This window comes from Barbus barbus, assembly GCF_936440315.1.
Source record: "Barbus barbus genome assembly, chromosome: 14".
In the NCBI taxonomy this organism is placed as follows: domain Eukaryota; kingdom Metazoa; phylum Chordata; class Actinopteri; order Cypriniformes; family Cyprinidae; genus Barbus; species Barbus barbus.
Genome location: NC_136742.1, coordinates 8,858,319 through 8,881,872, shown reverse-complemented (window position 1 = coordinate 8,881,872; position 23,554 = coordinate 8,858,319). Strand labels below are relative to the sequence as shown.

Sequence of the window (23,554 nt, the reverse complement as noted above, 5' to 3'; positions counted from 1 at the left end):
AGTTAGTGGGCGATTTTGTTTCTGCTTTTGATGTATGAAAATGTATGTATGTGTTCCACAAATAAAGAATATCCTGAACGAAAATTAGAGTAAATGATGACTTTGGGTAAAGCCTTCACAAATTTGATTATTTTAGAAATAATTCATAATCATGGACATTTCTTTTTTTAATTTTACGTCATTAACCATTGATCGAGATGTAGAGATCAGTGGTCATAACACTTTTAACATTCTTTAAAAAAAAATGCGGAATAACTTTTGGTTTAAATTTGGATTAGGCTTTTGAATCACATATTTTCAATGTAATCTTACACTCCAAATGTATATTATAGCACCATATTATCAGTTCATGGTCAGTTCAATAATTAATTCTTTGAAAATGAAGGTGAGAATTTATACAGGCAAATGTGCTTTAAAAAAAAGGTAAGTTTGCAGAAGGCAAGTGTTAAGTTGCCATAAGTTCAAGCATTTTATTTATTTATTTTTAAACCTTGAAATAATGAAACCATCATGACACTGACTTTTAATAAATCACTTGTGTTTCCTTTCCACGTTTGATAGCGGTTATGAAATTCAGTGAAAAGATTGGATAGTTTTATGGCAGCAAAAAATAAAAAAACTGTGATTTTTACAACAATGTATTCCACTCATTTAACTGTAGGGGGCTTCAAAGTTGCAAAAACTCAAAACTACATTTTTTTTCACACTTGCTTTAAAACTTGCATTATTTTGTCAATAACCTAAAGTTTTTATTATTATTATATCTTTTTATTGAACAGATGAAAATGTTGTGCCTCATTTAATGTGTGTCATAATAATAACCCCCTAAAAGACCATCAAAACAATGAACTAATATGTAATTTAATAAAAGGAACAAGTGCATCCTGGCATCACAATAAGTTATTAAATATTAAATATCATACATTTGACAATGAGTTATTAAAGGTCATATTTATTTTTTTGTTGTGTAGTTGGCTTACACGCATCCGTTTCATCAATCTTTCGGCTTCTAACATTCTGGAGAGGAAAGGTCCTGCTGTGACCCAGCTGATCCAAGACTAAATCAGTGTGTGACACCAGCACTGTTGCCCTTGCCAAGAGCTCATCTGTTCTTCAGGCCACATCCGTTCCGTACTGTGACAGGTGTGATTCCAGCACTAATGTGAGAGCTCACCTTTGCGTGCCTCTGAGACAAGTGTCTTATGCACTTGTTTGTGAGAGAAGCTTTTATTTAATGCTAGACAAAAAAAAAATGTCTGCAATCTACCCAGGAAATTACCCAGGAAAATGTAAATATAAAGCAGGCTTATGACATTTAACAGTTCATTAATGTCATGGGGTATAAACCCGTAAATGGCATTGGACACTGGGTGGAACTGCAAAATTCTGCGTTATGATTGGCCATCTCACAAGTCAGAGGCGGGACCTTCAGATGTGGAAATCACAGGACGCAGCGAGCCGAGGACTGATATATATGGAGATGGAGAAATATAATTTTAGCTCATTTATTTATGAATAAAACATGGATGCAACTTCAAATAAACACTTTAAACATAAAAGTCAAATTTATTGAATTCTTTATATGACAGAATTGGATTATGGAAGTTCAACAATTAACCCATTTAATGCCACCAGTCACAATGGTGACAGTAAAAAAAATGTCATTAATAAAGCTCTAAAAACCTTACTGACTGATGTTTTAGTGCACTAAATAAAGGGTCTCAATTAAATATGTGCAGTGTAGCATTTGGACCAATCAGGCACACAACTATATGTTATATTTAACAAATAATCTCTTATGCCCCCTCACCTGACCAAAGGGCCAACTATGAGGGTCTGTGGACCCTTCCCCCGAAAGGCAGAACAGACCTCTGGTTCCATGGCAACCCATCTGATAACACTTGTTTTATTGCTCAAAGGAATGCGGGCAGAGCAACTCACTTCATTTCCCCTTAGGAAAGAGACATTATGCCATAAAAATGGACTCTTCTCTAATTAATTCATAGAAAAACCTTTCTTTGAATGAACACACATATCTTCAGGTCATTGTGTATATTATTACTGTTCTTGTATATGTACTTGTATATGTATTGTATACTGTTTTATGCATGCTTACGATAGATCACTAGTTAATATCACCTACCATGTTTAGTCTCTATCAATTCGTCTTCTGATTCTGATGAATTGAGAGTGAACATTACATGTTGATACCTATGCAACATATTAGTGTCCTAAGAATCTTTAGTAGTTTGTGCATAAACCCAGGCGAATTACCTATGCAAATTACCATGTTCAGAACAGAGCAGGGTTAGCGTCATCAGAACAGGGTGTTCAACGCACCACCGTTTTGTAGGAGCTGAACGCAGCCCTGATTAGTGCAAATTGTCACATGACCAAAGCAGTTTATTTCCTGTTTGCACCTTGAGAAGATGATGGCCACATCAAAGCTCCAAAACAAAAGGCTAGTAAAGTTAACAAAGATATGACAAAGATTTTTGGTACATATTATCTTTAATTTGTCTAGTATTAATATATGAATTAACATATTCAGTTTAGTTGAGTGTGGTCATAGAATGAGTAAACATGTTGATGGTCACAATAGTGATCAGTGGGATAACAGTGAATTTAGGTATATAATATAATATTGTGAAAATTACACAAAAATGCTGCAACGACAAAATATTGCACTAAATTAAAAGTTCAAATGTTACAAATAAGTTACAATATTGATGTTGTAATACTGGAAGCATTAATATAAAAATTTGATGATATATTTTACAAAAAAGTAAAAATTTTGAAAAAAGTTGATGGTTATATATGTTTTTTCTTTTATCAGTATTCCTATCAGTGTTGTAAAAGTGTTTTTTTATGCTTAATAGTAACCCTAGAATGTTATCAAACAGTTTAAAATAGCTGGGCTAAGATATATAACAATTCTTATGACTGCAGAAATATAATTCAGTTCACACATTACCCCACTGGTCACCGACCATAAAACACGATTTTCACACACTTTTCCAAAAATAAATAAATGTAGATTTTTTTTCAAATGGTTACCAATGACACATCCTTTGTATATTTTCATGTCTGGGAAAAAAAATGGGATTAAACGGGTTAAGTATCACCAACTAGCAAAATGTTCAAAAGTGAGAAGACCATCCGAGGACACGATGAACACATCACTGTTACACATGTAAGATGTTTATAATTCATAAAGAGTGGGACAAGTTGTTATATTATTGCGTACTGTGAATGATTTTAAGGTAACAGTGTATTAAACAACAAGAGGAGTAGGAATTGTGAACATTAGTGCTTTATATAAATGAATCAGCATAATTCAAAGCCACATACATCGTTAATTAAAGATGTGCACCAGTTAACTTATTCAACTCATTTTATGTATTATTCCACACAGCTCTGCAATCATTATTTGGACGCAGCAACTCGATACTACATCCGACGTGGGTAATGTGTCATTAATTTTTCACACTTCCTCACACATCTGCTTATCTCTCAAGAAATGAATAGGCCTACTGACAAAATATTCACCTATGCCAACAGGAAGTTGATTTTAGTGGGTAACTTAAATTATTGTTTCATGTCACATTGGAATGACCCACATGGACCAATCCATTCAACAGATTTATACATGCCACTAGTCATGAAATACTTGGGCCATATGCAAATGTGCTGCTGTCATGTTTGGGTTGCCTGTGCTACAGAATACTTTATGGTAAGTTTTTGAACACTTTTTAGTTACGTAGTGGTGTGGAGATGTTCTTGAGATGTTCTTCACCCAGTGTGTGAAACTGTTGCTTGTGAGAAAATAGAAAGGATGCTGAGAGGTGTGTTGCTGTATAAATCTGTGCCGTATAAAAGGCAATCTTCACAGGAATATCCCAGCTTAATAAAATGGGTTTAATGCACCTACAATAAATGGGGTACTATTGTGAACCATAAATACCAGCAGAATACCATAACATAATGTTGTTTTGCACAAATATCATGCAAAAGTTTTACACTGTCCTGATATAAATTTAGAAACTGGACATAATTGTATTCAGACTTATAATATTTCTGGTACTTTACAGTTTCCCTATAGACTCTCATTGCAGGTGTACTTCTGTAGCCATGTACTGTACTTGTTTATTAATTCATTCAAACTGATGGATGTCCATAACAGTTTATATTATTACCCTTTTTTAAACAGAACAAGAAAGGAAAAATGTTCTCAAAATTCTATGCAATTTATAATGTAAGTTTTGATTTTTAGCTTTCTATTATCTGTGAAAAAAATTAAATAAATAATATAAACATAACATTTTAAGTATATAAGATGCACATTAATGGAGCCAAGCACATTCATGCACACACGCAAATCAATCAAGATGTTCCCAAAGGAGATTGCTTCTACATTTACCTCCATTTACAGCTTCTTCACTATTATTGACTCAGATGTCAAGGTCGGTAATGCTGAGAAGAGTTGTTTTGCATAGCTCACTCGGCCTTGTGGCGGTGACGGCACTAAAGGGCCTTTCGAACAATTTAGCCTATCAGATATTTACATAAATACATTTTTTCATTAACCTGTTATGGCGCATTTAGATAAATGCCGTTTGGCTAATTTTCATTCCAGGCCTATTTTAAGAGGCATTTCTTGCCCATCAATGTTGCATAATATTTGCAATTGTAGTGCAGGATGATCTTACACCTGGAAACACATTTGAAGGTGAACGTTACCTCAAGATTTTTAAATAGCTCGTTGAGTGTTCTGTCAGTTGTTGATGTTTTTGTGGATTCTTACATTTCAAGTTGACCTTTGAGCAAGGAAACTGTATAATTGATAAGACTCTGCAGGTCATTTCTGAAAATGGTTTCAACTAAGTGGAAACAGAAAACGGCAAACAAACCATTTTTTGTTCAACTGCGTTTATTTCCAAAAGGCACTCACTACATTGAATGTAATGGTTGCACAAGATACTGCGAAAAGCAATTTACTAGCATGTGCAGCCCAAAGTAGAGCTCAAACATGTACATTTCAAAGTCTCAAGAAGCATGTTTGTGGTACAGTCAATACCATAGCATGATAGCATATTAGCACAATAGCATGCTTTAGGGATCCGTGTTTTTAAATAGTTTTGAATGCTTTAAAATGTTTTACATTTTCATAGCTTTTTTCTTATCACAAATATTCAGTCTGTTGCTGCATTCGCTCTAGACTATTGCAAACATGAAAAGAGTAATTAACATTAGCTCAACAACAAGCATTTAGCTGCAGCTGTAAATGTGTATGTGTGCGTTTACGAGTTGGTGGGAATGAGGTACCGATACGTGTGTCTGCCTCAGGGAGTTTTCATTAATACAGTCAGCAAGACAACAATCACATCAGACAAAGCGGTATTTGGTTTCAATACAATCACACACACAAATATGTCAGACACTCCCAGGCGATTAGCACAACATTGTTTAGTGGTGAGTCAAAAGTCTAGTCCAGAAACATTCTGGAAAAGAAGAGACGAAAATCATAAACTAAAGACAGAAACTTGTAAAAAGTGCAAAATGGTATTTTCAAACAAAGGTATTCTTGCAAAAAAGAGAATAACATTTCCCTGTCAATCCTAAATGACTATACTTTCATAAAAGCTAAAACATAAGTATACAGTATGTATTTCATTCACATACAGAATGTCTAGTAGACTTCAATCTAGTCAAGATTTTACCCTGATCATTCATAAATCAACATAACATTGTGAATATGTTATAATGTTGTGTAATCAGTGCCATCAGTCAACTAAATAAAGTAAGCGATTTCTGCAAAAAATTTGATATTTGAAATGACCAAAACCAACAGGCCCCTAGCCAAATGGAGCTTAGCCCCAGATTCACTAACATGCTATGCAACAGACACCTCCCCCATCATGAGTGGACACGCCCCTTACTGGTGATTGGCTACAAGATTCGATCCACTTTCAACTGTGTTTCTCAGAAATCGCTTACTTGACAATGGCTTAAAAGGACAGTACACCCAAAAATGGAAAATGCCTTCAACATGTGTTTTAGATCTTACTGACTTCAATTGGATAGACAAAAAAACATTTTAAACATTTGTGTTCTGCAGACGAAAGTAAGTTATATAGTTTTGGAGCTTTATTTTTGGGTAAACTGTCCCTTTAATTGAAATAAACACATATGTTTAGTCGTTTGTGATTAAACTCTACTAGATATTCTACCTTACATGACGTTTACCATGAATTTCTATCTTATGGCTTCTCTTTTGTCCCATTGTCCTAAAATTTTAAACTATGAAAACAGTACCGTGTAGCAACAGCTTTAGATATTTAATGAGAGCACAGCAAATTGTATGTCAAACATACCGTACAATTGAACAATTACAGTAGGACTACAAGCCCTGAGATTTCATAGTTTAACTTCATAAATCTGGATCACATATTGATGCACTCAACTTGTTTTACAGGACAGTAGAGCTCTGTGAATATACAACGTGTCACCAATTTAACATGGTTTCTTCATATTCAAAGAGTTTCATCATCTTTGATCATGGGGGATTCAAGTCTCAAGGTGGGTTTCTTCATTTTGAATGGGTGGGGGATCTTGACAGACATTGTTTTTAAGCAGTTATGCTTCTTGACAAATGACCTTGAAGTACAGTCTGGCAGAAATAACACTGAAAGTGAAGCACTTTCAGTCACACTTCAAACAAACTGCCAATGTAGCTTGTTACAGATTTTGTCCAGGATGTTTGGAGAGATTCTTTCCAACTTACACAAGCATTTTTCAGTGGTCTGAAGAAGAGAACCAGTTGTCTTCCAGTGCTACTGTCGCCATATTTCCATTATCAAGTTATCAGGACACAGTGAACAGTTAAATGAACAGCAGAAATTGAGATTCTTACATCTCAGCTCAGGGTAAGGGCTAAACAAGGCACTTTAGGCATATGTTATTTTCCTACACGGTTCCCTCTAAGGCTCCATCTGCAAATGAAACTCTATGTCTTCAAGTTTTGTCTCGTTTTCTTCCTCTTTGGTCTGTGGCGGTAGAGGCATGAATCCGTTTTGTTTATTGGGGCTCTCCACAAAGAGAGGAAAGTTGGTCAGACTGGTGTTGACCTCTTTCTCAAGCTCCTCGTCCTCTGTCTCTTTCTTCTCCTCATCCATTGTGGGAGTAATACAGGTGAAGGAATCTAAGGTTTTCCGACCATCGTCTGGGATGTTTTTCCTCAACTCTTTGTTCTTGTTCCGTTTGGCTAATTTTGTGACTGAACCAAGGCGGTTGAAAATATTATCTTCAGAGTATGCCTGGCTTGGGTCGCTCCGCCGATGCTCATTCTGCTCAAGTCGTAGACGCAGGTTGTTGAGCTTTGTGTCGATGCTCTCCTGGGAGGATGTTTTGTAATTGGTGGTGTCCAGACTGTTGAAGGCAGCTCGACGTTCAGGGGAGAGCATGTCCAGGGAATGGGCCCGCTGGTCGAAACCTAGCTGCCTGCGCTCCATGCTGCGAATAGTGGCGGCCCTTTGCAGTTTGTCGTGGACTTCCACACTGAGTCGGCGCCTGGTCTCACGGAGCTCTGCACGGACGTTGGCCTTCCATTCGGCGGCGTGAGCCTTAATTTCACCCACCTTCAACAAGATGACAATGGTCAATAAACCTGTAAGCTTTAAATTGTCCTTCCAAATAAGTGTTTGAACATTTTATGGGTCAATGACGTTTTCGAGTGTCTATGATAAAGAAAAGGAAAAACACGTGCCAAATTCTTTGAATGTATTCTTTGTATTGATGTTGGTTTCATTCATTTTTGAAAAACTGTTGTGTAACCATTAAGTAAAAACTAATATTTTCTTTAACATACATACTGTGTACTGAATGTACACATCTTAATGATTATTCTCAAAAACTATTAACATAAAAGGAGAAAAATCTTTAAGGTAAAAAGTTTGTTTTACAAATATCATGAATAACTATATACGTTCATTAATGTTTTGATGAGATGCTCCACACATTTTTTTTTTCCAGATATTAAAAGAAGCGATTAAAAGAAAAAAAATATTGTTGTTGTTACAAAGACAATTTTTGTCTTCATTATAATATCAAGAAAGTTGTATCACCCTGATATTTTGCTTGTATGCTCCTAAAAATATCAAAATGAATGATAATACAGAAATTAAAAAGACGTTCATCATATAAGAGAAGTTAAAGTTATTAGTTTTATAAATGCCATTTTTGGTGTATTTTTTTGTAAATTAATCAAATAGTGTCATGTCATTGACCATTGCATCATATTTAGAAGTATTAAAGTTTAGCTGGAATAATCCAACAAAAGTCTCACCTCCATTTTTGTCTTTTTAGAAAGCACCCTGAGCCAGTCTCCAATCATGCTCAGAACTGCAGCAAAGTAAGCCAGTCCAACCAGTATCCAGAACCACACCAGCGGTCTGTACCATTTACGGTACTCTATTCTTCTATTACCTCCTGGAAGAGATGTATAAATGATGCTTTCATTTCAGAGGTAGGAGCATTTGATTGTCTTCTAAACAACCACATGCTTTTTGAGGCATTCATCAAAACCTCCTGCCAAATTCATGTAAGCTATTTCCTGAGAACAGAAATCAGAATAGCTCAGTTTTTTTCTTGACAATTCATGGTGAATAGAGAAATAAAAAAATAAAAAAATAAAGAAAAGCTTTTATATGGACTTTGTTATATTCAAGCACTAAATGGAAACAAAGTCTATAAAGGAGTCCATTCAACTGCTTAAGTTCTTCCCTTCTGTGATTTGCCTACCAAAAGCCATTGAACCTCGAAAGGGATCCACAAGAGACTAAATGTCAAATGATCAAATCATATATGGAATATGGATGTTTCTTTAACTTCTGACTCATTTATGTCACAGAGGTCACCTTCCTCATTTGCTAATACCCCAAATAACCTGTATAGATTTTGTTTCACACTTGTCTCAGACCTAAACTTTTAATCTTAAAATATTAAACTCCTTCAAAAATGTTCAATATATAAACAGATAGATAGATAGATACAAAGAAAGAAAGAAAACAATTAAAAATGAAAATAAAATACAAATAAAATGTTTATTTCATGAAAATTATTTCTACTTTAAAAGCTATTTTATGCTATTTTTAAAAATTAGGTTACTTAGTTACTAAAGATAAAATACCATCATTGAACGCATGAGATGAAATATGAGATGTTAAAGGTGAACAAAATATTGAAATAGGCCTTAGTATAACAAAGAATCTGCCATTATTTTAATAAATACATATAATCATCACAGAAGTGATTTTCCGTATTAATTCTAAATTCTAAAATCTAAAACTAGATTCTGTCCGTACCTGCAACATAATCTCCGATCCCAACAGTTGTCAGTGTGATGACCACGAAATAAATCGCCTCCAGCCCAGTCCATCCTTCAATGTGCTTGAAGATGATGGCTGGTATGGTGACGAAGAGAATGCAGCCAGCCAAGATGAAGAGCAATGTAGAGGCCACTCGAATCTTGGTCTGGCTTATTTGATTGTGTTTGCGCTGGGGGGGGTGAAATAGACAAAAAGCAATATCAACATGAAAGATCATACAAGAGCCATTCTTAGTCACGCAAACAGCACGACTTCATTGCCAGCAGCGGCTACATGTGGCATGAGAAGACATTTCGTGACTTTGTGAAGGTGGCATGTGTTCATTAGCTCTCTGATGGGCCTAATGATGATCTGAATGAGACTGATTAGCCCTAATGAGGTGTGATCTCAGCCCGTACTGCAGATGCCACTGCCTCAGCATGCTAGAGCCTCAGTTCTGTGTTTATTTACTAGGCCTGTATCTCTGCTGTGCAGGGTCTGACTAACCTACCACAAACAAGAGCTTGCGATCTTCCTGACTAATGCCTCCCAGGACGTCAGGAAAAGAAGTGACCTTGCATAGTCTAATATGATAACCTACTTGAAATTATTTGCCATAGTAAACATTTAATATTGGAACATTTAGCATTGAAATACATTGTTGGTTTTGTTTGTTTGGAATCATCACAGTAGTGTTTTTCAGGTGCATATATTAACGTTCAAAAGTTTTGGGTAGGTAAGATTTTTTATAATATTTTAATGCTAACATAGGGTAACCATACGTGGCATTTTTCGTAGACGCGTCCTGGCCAGAATTTCTGTATTGCTTTGATTCAAAATACCTCGAGAGCGTTTCGAAAACATACGGAACCGATGTTATACACCGATCGGTCTGCACATGCAAACAAAGCCAAATCCTAGATATTTTAGGCAATATAGAAATCCTGGCCAGGATGTGTCCGGGAAAATGGCACGTATGGTCACCCTATGCTAACAAGACTGCATTTATTTGATCAAAAATACAGTAATATTGTGAAATATTATTCCTGTTTATTTTCAGCTGCCATTACAGCAGTCTTCAGTGTCACAAGATCCTTCAGAAATCATTCTAAAATGCTTATTTGCTGCTCAAGAAACATTTCTTATTATTATCAGTATTAAACACAGTTGAGCTGCTTAATATTTTTGTGAAAACCCTGATATATTAAGGATTATTTGATAAATACAAAGTTCATTTTTAGTAGCGTTAAATGTCTTTACGGTCACTTTTGATCAATTTAATGCATCCTTGCTGAATAACAGTATGCATTCTTTAAAAAACAAAAATATGACCCCAAGAAACACTGCATGACCTGTGGTACTATATGCAGTGTCCCCTAAACATATTCATATTCTGTGGCCGCGTTTTTTATTACATTGGTACATGCATGTATTGCAGCATTTTTACTGCATTGCTTCAGGTACATATTGCTGGGGTTCAGATTGCCTGGGGAGTGTTGCTAAAAGGATAATGCTCTATCGTGTTGGAAAATAGCATACATACACCCTACACCAAACCCAACCTACCTGATAGGGTTAACGAAAGCAAAAGTGATATAAAAAAAACGCATTCAATGATGCATCCATGCTATTTTAACTTCCTTAACTACTGATTTTAGCTCCTCACTTCACAAGTGTACCGCTGATATCGCATGAGCTACCGAGCAAACCTATTGCATTAGAAAATGTATGCCTTTGAAGCTGTAAGTGTAAAGTTAACATTCAAAAGTATCAGTTTTCAAATCTTGCAGCTTGTTAAAAAGTCATAATATTCTGCATGAAATTGTGCGAAAATTAGCTTTTCTTAATCGAAACCCTGGCTTTGTGTGAAAAGGAATAAAAGTTTTACTGCCTCTAGAGTCGGAGTTTTACTGCCTCTAGTGTTCATTTCAACTAGAACATAGGTATTTTTTTTACAGAAATGTGGGTAAAGGCATGTGTTACCAATATTGACAAAAATGTACTAAAAATAGAAAAGTTACACATAAAGAATCTAAATACATTCGTCTTCATTTTGAACGGTATCTACTGTCCTATTTAAAGGGTTACTCCACCCCAAAATGAAAATGTTGTCAGTAATCACTTACCCCCATGTTGTTCCAAACGTAAAAGCTTCGTTCATCTTCGGAACACAATTTGAGATATTTTGGATGAAAACCAGGAGGCTTTTGACTGTTCCATTGACTGCCGAGTAAATAACACTGTCAAGGCCCAGAAAAGTATGACGTGCCTCACGGATACGTCTTCTACGTGTATTTGAACGAAAACAGCATATCCGTGTGGCGCGGCTGACACAGAAGTGTACGCAGTTTGCGTCCAGTGGATACTCTCCAAAATGGTGCTACGCTGACTAGGAGGTGATGAATTGTTGAATAATGTTGTTATTTTTGTTTTCTTTGCGTACAAAAAGTATTCTCGTAGCTTCATAACATTACGGTTGAACCACTGATGGCAGATGGAGTATTTTGGCGATGTCTTTCATACTTTTCTGGACAGTGGTATTTACTTGGCAGTGAATAGGACAGTCAAAAGCCTCCCAGTTTTCATCCAAAATATCTTAAATTGTGTTCTGAAGACGAACAAAGCTTCTACGGTTTGGAACGACATGGGGGTAAGTGATTAATGATAACATTTTCATTTTGGGGTGGAGTATCCCTTTAAAGCACAACAAACTACTAACTGTATTTTATAAAGTTTGCTTGTGAAATCTTTCTTTAAAACAAATACCACATCTATCCATAATTGTGTTATCTATGTAAGCCCTAAACCCTAAGATGCAGTATATTACAATGTCTTGTTTTGTTATGGTCACTACTTATTTAGCTTATTTCAAAATACCAAAACATGTTTTTTTTAGGATCATAACATTGTTCTTGACATCTTGGTCCTATTCAGAAGATGAATTAAATGCTTAAATAAATATAGAATTACATACAGCAAATATAACATTATAAATATTAAAAAATAAAATCCAGATGACAAATCAAAAAATAATTATGTTTCCAATTACTGCTAGAATTAATTAAAGAGAAAGCATATGATTTAGAGTTCCTTTGCGCCATCAAGAATAATGACTGTGTCTTAATGCAGATTCGCAGAACATTACGTGATGTCTCTGTTTATTTGTGGTGAAAAAATATCATTCATCCATGCAAAAAGTTGAAAACAATGTGTTCTAAAATCAGCTCAAAATATCAAACCGGATGGAATCACAGTCTGAAGCTAAAAATATCAGAGTCTGTGCCCATCATTCCCTATTCCCATATCTAAGGGTACAACAATGAACATGATGTTATTGTTTACATGGTCGTCAAGAATACGCAGAGAGAATGTGGGCAGCCACGCCATCATTTTCAAAGGTCTCCGTTTTGGTCTGTTTACATTGAAATGCAATCCCAGAGTTTTCAAACTAAAACGGGGTCTGCAGCGTTTTCAAAAGTCTCCATTTTCGAGGGTCGAAAACGCCGGAGTAGTGTAAACAATAGGCGTAACCGTAGCAAAAGTTATGCGTTTTAAAAGGAAAATGCACTAGCGTAAAAGGGGCCTAAGTCTGTCAACTCGGACTGCACAAAATCAGATTTTCAGCAACTAGCGTAACCTGTCTAGTCTGCAGATCGGGGCAAAAGTGGGTAGAAGTTGTGAAGTGTATTACAGCCTTCACATGCGTACCTTCCCACAGAGTCCATTTAACAGATTGTACGTCTATCCATCACAGCCTTGTTTTCAATAACCCTAGTTTTGTGCTCCACAGTTCACTTACCCTGAACATTTTCTCCACTTTAGCAATGCTCTTCACAAAAATAGTCCCTAGTTGATCACCAACACCAGCCAGAAGAAAGCCAAAGAGTGGGATGCCAAAAATTGCATAAAGGATGCAGAAAATCTTCCCACCCTCTGTGCTTGGAGAGATGTTGCCATAACCTTAAAAACATAAGAGAGTAATGATGTAAATTAAGATGCAACTGAAAAGCAAATTTACCACTGTACTGTATATTCAAAGGGACATATGAAAGAATGCCATATAATGGTAAGTGGACTTTATTGGATAATTACATGGATATTTAGTTGAATGCCAATTCAGACTACACAAAATCGAATGAAAGAGTCATAAATGTCTTCTAATTTTGCTATATATAAATTCAGACTCAAATCAGTCTGTTAATTCCAATGCAACCCAGTCACATATCCTCTGTAGGTTTAAAGGGAATCGCAGGAAATTACCTACTATAGTCCCCATGGATCAAAATGTGTCTACTGAGTGCATGGTCGAAGGTTGGGCTACTGAAGTGTAAAAACTAATCTTGTTTATGCCTTTGTTCATTGCCAGCTGGATGGCAGAGCCAATGAGAAATGTCACTGAGAGTCCTGTCAGCATTTAGATACTAACCTGTATTGCACAACAGCTTCTTTAAGTAATCAATCACAGGCCCTGGCAGGTAACACACCGGGCAGCTTATGGACTTCAAATGCATTACATCAAACCTCCAATGGAATGTGCCATATAACTGCAAGTAGTGAATTAATGCCTTGTATTTTGAAAAATAAATAAAAAGGCTTTTTACCTCAAAGTTTTTATGTTTTCTCTTGCAATTTTAAAGTTATATCTCACAATTCTGACTTTTTCTGTTACAATTCCAAGAAAAATATAGAATTTCAAGATATAAACGTGCAATTTAAGTATTTTTGTGTTTTAACGTACAATAAATCAAAATTGTGAAATACAAATGCAATTGTGAGTTAGCATTTCAACTTTTTCCCATTTACGGTTTTGATTATTCACCCCCCCAACTTATTTCCTTGCTGAGACTATAAAATGTTTCTAAAAATCAATGAATCGCTCCATAAGCATCAGTAGTTTTATTTGGATTGACAGCTGAAGCAGGCACACTTTCACACATGGAATATAAATGGGGCTGAAGGAGAAAATGATTGATTGGTGGTGTTGGGGGTAAGGCATATTGACTGAAACCAAGACTATAAATGTATGACACAAGCAAATTCCTTGTAAATGGCTTGAACTATGCATATTAATGTGGGTGAAGAAGTCTAGAAGTGTATGTATAATATCCAGGGTTGTGTAGGTGCTACCTATTGTTGTTATTACAGTTCCAGCGAAGAAAAAGGAGCTCCCTAAGTCCCAGTGACTGGAGTTGTATGATGTGTCTCCGATAGGACTGACGCCAGCGTTCACTGCATCTACAGAGTGCTGGGAAGAGATAAGACTGGAGTTAAGGTCATTGTATGAGAAGCACATCTTCCATATGATTAACAGTCGATTCCAGTGACAGATCATTTAATGTGGTAATGAAAATCAAAATTGGTATCAGGCCAAAATAAACAAATAATTTCAACATCAAAATGGACTGAAACTCTGAAAGCCATACTGACAGTGAATGCAATTTGAAATGATTTACTTGAAAGGGCTGAACAATTTAAATTAGTCTTTTGTGTAATTTCAAAATCCACTGTGTATCACCTATCAAAAATAATAAATCCACATATATATTTACAGAGTATTAAAAATAATAATAAATATGTAAAAATAATGATAATATAGCAATCCAGGCTTATTGGAAAAGCTTTCCTGTGGCAACATTTCTGCAAAAAGACATTACTTTGCTTCTTGCACATGTTGCGATGATTGATTTCCAAGTGAAATGTCCAGTGAGTGACGCAAAAGATGTGTTCAATTTTATCTGAAACACATGAATCTGGCAACATTTTATTAAGTTTATGATGTTGTACATATTGCATCATCAGTTAGAAATATGTGACCTGAATCAGGTGTGTTTGATTTAGGAGACATGCGAAATGTGCAGTGTTGCAGGGGTCCAGGAATGTGGTTACAGATCACTGCTCTAATAATGTACCACCTATACTAAACGCCACAGTAAACCTTCACCGAACACAAGCTCTCCACAGCCCAAGTGCAATGCTGTACCAGGTGCGCTACTGAGCAAGTTTACCATGTCAGAATAGCCATACGTATGGAGCTGGTACAAAATATATTTCTTTCTTAATCATGCACTATGGTTAAAGGGTTTTTAGGTGATAACAATGTTGTTCAAAGTCTGTTTTGTGTGTGTGTGTGTGTGTGTGTGTGTGTATGTGTGTGTGTGTAGTTTACTGCAGTGCTCATTTCAACTGGAAATTGTATATGCACCATTTTGGAGTTTTTAAAAAACATGCATAGAGCCTTTTCCAATGAACCTTTGTATCAAGCAGCACATAAAACATCCTGCTATATGTTTTGAAGCACGATGACTCATGATGCGTCAAACATTCTAGTCATTCCAAATAGAACAAACAATAAATAGATCCTCTCTTTTTTTAAAGCAAACTGTAGTTTTTGATATACAATTTGTCATGGTCAAGGCAAATGGTCAGCCCAACAGGACGCCTCGAGAGCAGATGGAAGTACTATACTGAGATCGACAGGAAGCGGCTCAGGTGTGAGAAATGAGCGTGTGGGCAGCTGAAGGGCAGGTACACAAGGGCAGATTCAGAGTTTGTCGGTCTAGACTGGATGTATAATACGAAGTTTGAGCCAAGTGTAGCCATGAAAGCAAAACCTCATGCAAGAGAAAAGAATGCAAGCTTATTAAATTTGGGGGAAAAAAAACAACTCTGATCAAGAACAAAATAAATTATGAAATTTATAATAATTTATCATATCTTATGAAAAGCAGATTTCTTATTACAATCTTTGAATTTTTGAGTGTATTAAAACTGAAATAGTCACATTTACATTATCTGTATCTGAACAATCAATCAGTTTGAGATTCTTTCTCAATCCAAGAATGGAAACTGCTGTCCCTTGGGTGGATGCTCTTTGAAGAGCTCAATTATCTCGTATAATGTGATGTCCTCAACCATTAAGTGCAAATGGTTTTACCTCAACACAGTCTGCTAGAAAGCACAAATTTGCATTCCATATGTCTGCAGCTCATCTTCAATTTCTTTTCTGAACTGATCTGAATAGCATTTTACTCCATCTGCTTGTCTGGTTGACTTGTATATGCGTCTGTGTCCCCTATACTGGGAGACGTTATACCTCTTTTAAGGTGGTAAGAAGATGATTTCGAAGAAATATAAATGCGTCTTCACAGCAGACAGCGGGTGCTCAGATGAAAGCTTCTGAAAGCTTTCAATCCCATCATGAGAACTGTCACTGTGACAGAGGTAAACAATATAGAAGCTGTATATACTGAGCGTCATGAGAGATGTATTTTTCCTAGCTATAAGATTCTGCCTCAAACACAGAGAGATTGATCAGGAAACCCAGTCTCCACTAATCACCACTGCACTGTGTTATGATTCTAAATGAAATACATACTGAAAGCATGGATTTCGAAAAACCACATACTGTAGCTGCTCAACTGATGTGTGCTAACTTGTCATATACTATATCACCATTTTATATATATATATATATATATATATATATATATATATATATATATTTTTTTTTTTTTTATTGTGGTAAAATATGACTTGGACTCCTGATCTTGACATTCACAAATGGTATAATATACCCAAAACATTCTACAAAATATATTATTGTTAATTAAAAATACTTTCATAAAGTTAACAAAGCTTAGTAGACTTTTAAAATCAGTGGCATTGTATCATTATTTTCAAGACATTTGGGCTTACTTTACTCTCCAGTTCTGACTACTGTAAGGCTAAATATAAAGACTTATTCCCAAGTAATAATATCTTATGGTAGCAATATGTTGTATTGTTTTTAATTACAAAGTAAATTATTTAATTAAATAATTCCAGAACCCTATAGTAATAATTTGTTGTACATCTATAGTATATTTCTTTAGCCGGTGTTAGAGGTGCGGTAAGTAAGATAAATAACAGTACAATGGCAAATGTAATGAAATATTTTCTTCCATTTCCTGGCAGGTAGAGTGATGTAACTGGAGGTGAAGAATCTGAGCAAATGCCAAAGCAATTCTTAGAGCTGTAGACAGTACTCTAATGATTGAACATTTCCTGGCAATTTTAGCTGAAAACACCTTTTGATAGTCAATGTGCAAGCATTAGTGCACATGCTCTGTCTGGTCTACAGCTCAAAGAAGTGCTTTGGCATTTCTTCAAATTCTTCACCTCCAGTTACATCACTGCCAGACTGCAGTACATATGCACAGCTCACAGCCTTAGCAGAGCGAAAGCAACAGCTTACATGCAGCTAATCCACACGCCACTAGCCTGAATCAGCGACGCTTTGCAGTATTTCTAATCAGCAAAACCACAAGTTGCGTTTCCCGCTGCAGATCTGTTTTCCGTTTTCTTTGTTCCACAACTCCCAAATCAAACATCATTCAACAGCAGAAGCTGACAGGAAGCAGCTGTCATATCCGCCTCTCTCAGGCTCTACTGGAGTCGGTGAGGCTGAGCTATTCTGAAATGGTGCTTTGTTACAAATCTCTCAAATGCTGCTGATTCTAGATTAAATTAGAGCATCAGGTTATTGATTCAATTATGGTTTTTAACCTCCCCACCTCAGTCATTCCAGGGAGCATTGCGATGGGCGAGCTTCACGTTTCCTCTGCCCATACTCCTGATGGAGCCCCATTAGCGCAAAAGGAATCAAGATTCCCCAGCAGATGCTTTTAAGACTTGATTGTTCTTTATCTGCGGAGCTGGATGATTATCACCACTCATCTATCAAAGAAGCTACTGGATCTTTAACTTGGCTTCATCTCTCAAGGACATCTTGTGCAACCGAAAATCACAATAACAAACACCAGAACTGCATAAAAATATTGACTGCTCAACACAATTAGGTTAAGAATGTGTACTTCAATAAATGGTCTTCCTCTGTTGGTGTAGTGACCCGTTGAGTAAATAATGAAACTGACAGAATAGTCAGCTGCTTGATCCATATGAACGATTTTCTGGAAGCTGAGAATCTGTCAGTGTCTAATTTGATCTGCATTGTGTAAAACTCTCAGGACTTGTTAATGGATTCCAGTAAATCAGATAATGTGATTGTGACAGTTTTATTTTTTTTTTCGTGCAATCCTTATGCTAACTCCCTAAGATTTGCATATCGTAAGTTTGCATATGTAAATTTACCAGGAAGACTCACAGCAGCTTCCACCTGAAATAAACATTTTTGGCAGTTTTTTTTTTTTAAATCCCTTTCACAGAAATTGTGATTACGAAAAAACATATATACACTAATTCATTTTCACATTTGCATTACATAATCAGCTCCATATGTATGGCTTTTCTGACGTAGTAAACTTGCTTGATAGCCCACCTGGTACAGCATTGCACTTGCGATTATGAGTCCCATGAAACACGATTTGTGATAAAATAGCTTAAAGACTTAAAAGGCTTAAAGAAGCAAAGCTAAAATGACATGGTTACTTCAGCAAATGCCTTTTTATATCATGTTTGCTTTTGCAGGGTTTAGTGTAGGTGAAAGGCTATTTTCAAATGCAATAGAGTGTAAACCTTTTAGCGCAATCAGAAAATTTCATTTCTGAACTGCCATGATACATACAACAACCAATGTCTCTAAATGGACATTTCACAGCACAGCTATTTTAACAAAACACTTTATCATTGATTGAATTCTAAGCATATAATATTTTTTTCTCTCACCTCATCTGTCATCTTCCTCAACATTATTGCATATTCCACAAAAGATACATGCTATGCTTTAGATTTTACCTGGAAGAATGCATCCTTTAAAAATGCCTTTGCAGTAGGCAGCTCATTTGCTATTGGAACAGAACCAGAGTCAATTTCTGGAAGGTCTCTGCACTTGGGCGCCACTTTCCCTGTTTTATGAGGAGCTGTGAGCACTGGTCCCTGAAAACCCCAGAACTAGTGAAAAAGAGGGTGACGCAGTGCAAGACAGATAAACTGCATCTGTCAAGCTTGAGTAGAACCTGACCCTTGTAAACCAGGCTACAAACAGATCATATCGACAAGAATTTCTTAAAATAAAAACTGATATAAACATGGGTCTGCATGGAGTGTATGAGAAAGTAAACATGAAATGTATACAAAGAAATTGGAAATGAACATGACTTGTATAAAAAAAAAAAATTATATATTTGCACTTTATACTTGTATACTGCTTTAAAAGAATACATGGCTATTTCTTTAAAAGATGATAAATGGAGAATGTCGCTCATTGCAGCCAACAGGGTGTAATTACATAATCTACCAGCAGGTGCAAATAGATTTATGCTCATCAGCAAAACTTTGAACCCTTGACTGAGAGGGGGAAACTCAACCGTAAGTCTACAATAAATTAACTCTGCAGGAATGAAAAGTCATTTTTGTCACAGTGCTACACATCACATAACAGACCTGACAAAAATATATTAGTCAGGTTTCAGAGATTGAAAGGTTGCAGGGTTTGCAGTGTTTCCTCCATAAATCTCTGCCATTTTATTGCTGAGAACATTTCTGAAAAGTCGTGTTAAAGTAGCCTCTGTAAATGGGAACTATTAAAGACGAGAATGGACTTTGCACATAGCTTCAACACTGCAAAACAGATTGATTACTGCCATCATGGCCACTATCCATCAAATAATTCAACGCTACACCAAACGGCTTGCTGTCATAAGTCTGCTATGACAGTCTCCTCCGATATCGTTACATTTATTTTCGTCACTTGCTCCATTTAGAATTGTCCAACCGCTTTGCCCTGGTCTATTGCATGAGTGAAGCTCACATGTCAGACAGATCGATGAAGCTATATTGTTACACTAGATCTGAGATCCCACAAGGGACACTAGCCAAGCTCTACTACAGACGACCAACAGTTTTACCTTGATGAGCTCTTCCAGCTCATCTCGTGTCACGCAGGTATGTTTCTCCAGGAAGGCGGCTTTCTTCAAAGTGATGGTGTCCTTTTGGTTGCTCTCAAAGGGTTGCTCCAGGGCTCTGAACACCAGACCGCCGGCGACCAGGTATGCAACCACCACCACAAACACGGCAAGGACGGTCTTCCATTTCATTACCGTGAGGAGGGCTGAGCCGTCCCCCACTGCTTCCATGCTGGCCACCATACTAGTGGGCCGGGAGACAGAAAGGCGAGGTAAAGAGCAACCCATGGGGTTCTGCATGGTGGCCACACTGGCCTGCACCAAGCTGGATTGCAACATCCCTGATTGGACCTTCTTCGGCGGCACCAGGTTGGTCTGCACTGGCACTGTTGAAAAAAGAGACAATATATGTTTACAACACTGGATTTGCTTCAGGATTTTATATAAAAAATCAAGTCAAACTTGTACAAAACAAAACAAAAATGTTTGTAAAATCTTAAATTATATAAAAAAAATAAACATAATCATTTTAATGTAGTCTATGTCGTTTTATTTTACCTTGCATAGTTTCGGTCATAGTTTTCGAGGATGAGAGCATGAAATGCAACCTCTTCATGATGGATTCTTATTTGCTTGGCTTCTAGCAACTGACAGATGAATTTGCGACAGTACTGTAAAGTTTGAACCCACAGCCCTGACGTCAAAAAGACGTGCATTTTCTCCTCTTTTAAAAGAGCTGATAAACCTGAGACTCGCTACACTAAATGCAATAATTTGCATTTTATTATTTTGCATTTTATTTTTCCCTGCTGTCCACTATCCTATCAGAATAGACCATCAATGCATTTTTGTCTTGCAAACCACTGATATATGTTGTTATTAATCCACTGCAAAAAGCTTATTCAAAGCAACAATCAAAGTAATTTGCTTTTTGAGTTTAGTGTTTGCTCCTGTGCTCATTTTACTTTCTTTGTAAACATGAACATTTTCAATTAATGTAAACACTCCAGGTGGCAAAGGGTGGTGTTTCACATGTAATGGTCCCAAAGCCTCTGATCATTGCTGCATATCCACACATATACGCACACATGCCTGCACACACACTTCTCTTGGCTTTCTGAAAACCCATTACTGTAGAAAGCAGCAGTATCAGGGTGGAGCAACGATAAGCTACACTGTTTCAAACCGCCTGACTTTGTTCATAAACACATAAAAGCATAAGAACATTACTAACCAATATGCATATTCTATAAAAATCATCTTGTGGAGGTGGTACTGTACATAAATTAAAATGACCCTATAATCAATAAACCAAAGAATGCATTAATCACAGAAAGCACATAAAGACTGAGCCCCAAATAACTTTCTTGTAGTCAGGCAACCCCTTCACCTGCAATATGATGTAGTATTGCACAGCTGTTTATGTGGACACTATCCCTGCAGCATGACCGCAATAATTTACTGTGACAATTCGATCGGTTGTTTACAAGCCATCTTGACCATACTTTAAGATTATTTATATATATATATATATATATATATATATATATATATATATATATAATTTTTTGTTAACTTAAAATTCAGAGCAAATAATTAGGTGAACATTATGATTTTTAATTTGACTTATTAATTTGAATTTAGATTAAAATACAGTTGGACAAAAGTGACTTAAACTGTAGTCGCGTTGTATAAAGGAGCTGTTGTGGTCAAAGTTATGTTAAAAAAAAATCATAATAATAAAACAATAATAACCTGATCCCAAACTAAAAAAAAATAAAATAATAATAATTCGCAATTTTCTGGAAAGTCAAAAAAGTATGTTTGTTATCTCGTAAGACGTTATCTGCAACGCGTTTAAATATATAAACGCCAGTATCGTGCATTTGTGTGATTTGCCTGTACATAGTAAGATTAGGTAATGCGCGTGTCTCCCACGTTTCATTATGCATCTCTCGTGTCTCTGCATAGTACTCGCAGACTTGTATGCGTTATGCACTTCTGTTGAAGATTTCTAGAAAATGTAGCTTTTAATTGCTTATATAGACGTCTTTATGACTTCTTCCTCTCCCACCCTGCAAAACTATTGCAGACATGAACCATAAAGGTCTCTTGGTAAAGTCGTGATTATGATTTGTGAGGAACACCTCTTAAGCATCAAGGGATGTTGTGATTGAAAAGCGCGGTTGTGAATCTTAATGAAGGTGTCCACTGAAAAACTGAGACTGACACAATGAGATCCTTTAGGCTATTAGAATGAACAGAGACGTTAAACATTTGGTATTGCACCACTAACTGATCACAGTCAACTACCTCACCCTTTGGTTCCCCATCATCATTTTGCGCATCTTGGTTAAGTGTTTTTTATTGGATTAGTTGGGTTCTTAAATCACTCTACATGACAGCTGGCTGCCAGTGCGCATGTATGCTTCATTATGCTGATAATAACTTCTGCCAAAGATGCAGAATGAGCAATAACGCATGTATGCCACTGGAAATGCGTTTTGGAAATGAAATGTACCTACCTGGTGGAGGGTTCCAGTTCCCTGGTTTCCTTGGGTTTTCCGTTGGAAATTTCATTTTGGATTGCAATTTAATTCATGATATGGTAAAAAAAAAAAGCGAATCATGCAGCGAATTTGCTTGAAGACATTGTTTTTAAACGAGACAGGGAGGTAAACGGGCGCAAGCATGAGATCATCTTCATCTTCAGGCGTGTGGAGCGATAGATGTGCTGCTAGACTGGGATGGAATCTGCTTCTGTCTCTTCATGGCACTTAAGAGTTCCAGATCACTCCGCCTTTTGCCAGTTTCACCATTTTCCACGCGTCAGAGCCCCTTTGTGTGTGAAGTAAACAGTGAAGGTGCAGCAGAAGTCCTCGCGCTGTTGGGGACATCGTCTAAGCGCTTCGCGAATGGACCATCCAGAAGGCTATTCTCAACAGCCGCAGTATATGGCAAGCGGGGTTAACATTTATCCAACAAGATTAACTGTTTCTTTTTATTTTTTTTTTCTTAGTGCTTATTTTTAAAGCAGTGGCTATTTGCACTAAGTGTAAATAGCGATAGAGACTATTTACACTAAGCGCAAACGATAATGGATAGAGTGCAAATTATAATTTTAATTCCAATTATTAAATGGATGTCACATTATTGGGACAATAAAGCCCTCTCTAGACCAACCCTAACCCTACCTGATACTTTAGTTTCAACTTCTTGGTTATGTCCTTCATTTTTATTGAGAACAAATGCCTTTTCGATGTGATGAGATTTGAAAAGGGGGAAAACAAGTTTGGCAAAGGGTGGATTCGAACCCAGATCAATCGTGTCAAAAACACTGTGTTACAT

At 36.4% G+C, this 23,554-nt stretch overlaps 1 protein-coding gene across 1 annotated transcript; it reads right to left on the bottom strand.

Annotated features, from left to right (window-relative positions):
* Positions 1 to 4,921: 4,921 nt before the first annotated feature.
* Positions 4,922 to 23,155, bottom strand: LOC306879834 (potassium channel subfamily K member 10-like). Its single transcript, XM_079433038.1, has 7 exons — positions 22,732 to 23,155; positions 20,210 to 20,592; positions 14,493 to 14,610; positions 13,165 to 13,325; positions 9,363 to 9,555; positions 8,345 to 8,487; positions 4,922 to 7,637 (listed from the first exon to the last, which is right to left on the bottom strand). The coding sequence occupies exons 1-7, from the start codon at positions 22,784 to 22,786 to the stop codon at positions 6,981 to 6,983; spliced, it is 1,710 nt and encodes a 569-aa protein (XP_079289164.1). The 5' UTR covers positions 22,787 to 23,155; the 3' UTR covers positions 4,922 to 6,980.
* Positions 23,156 to 23,554: the final 399 nt, after the last annotated feature.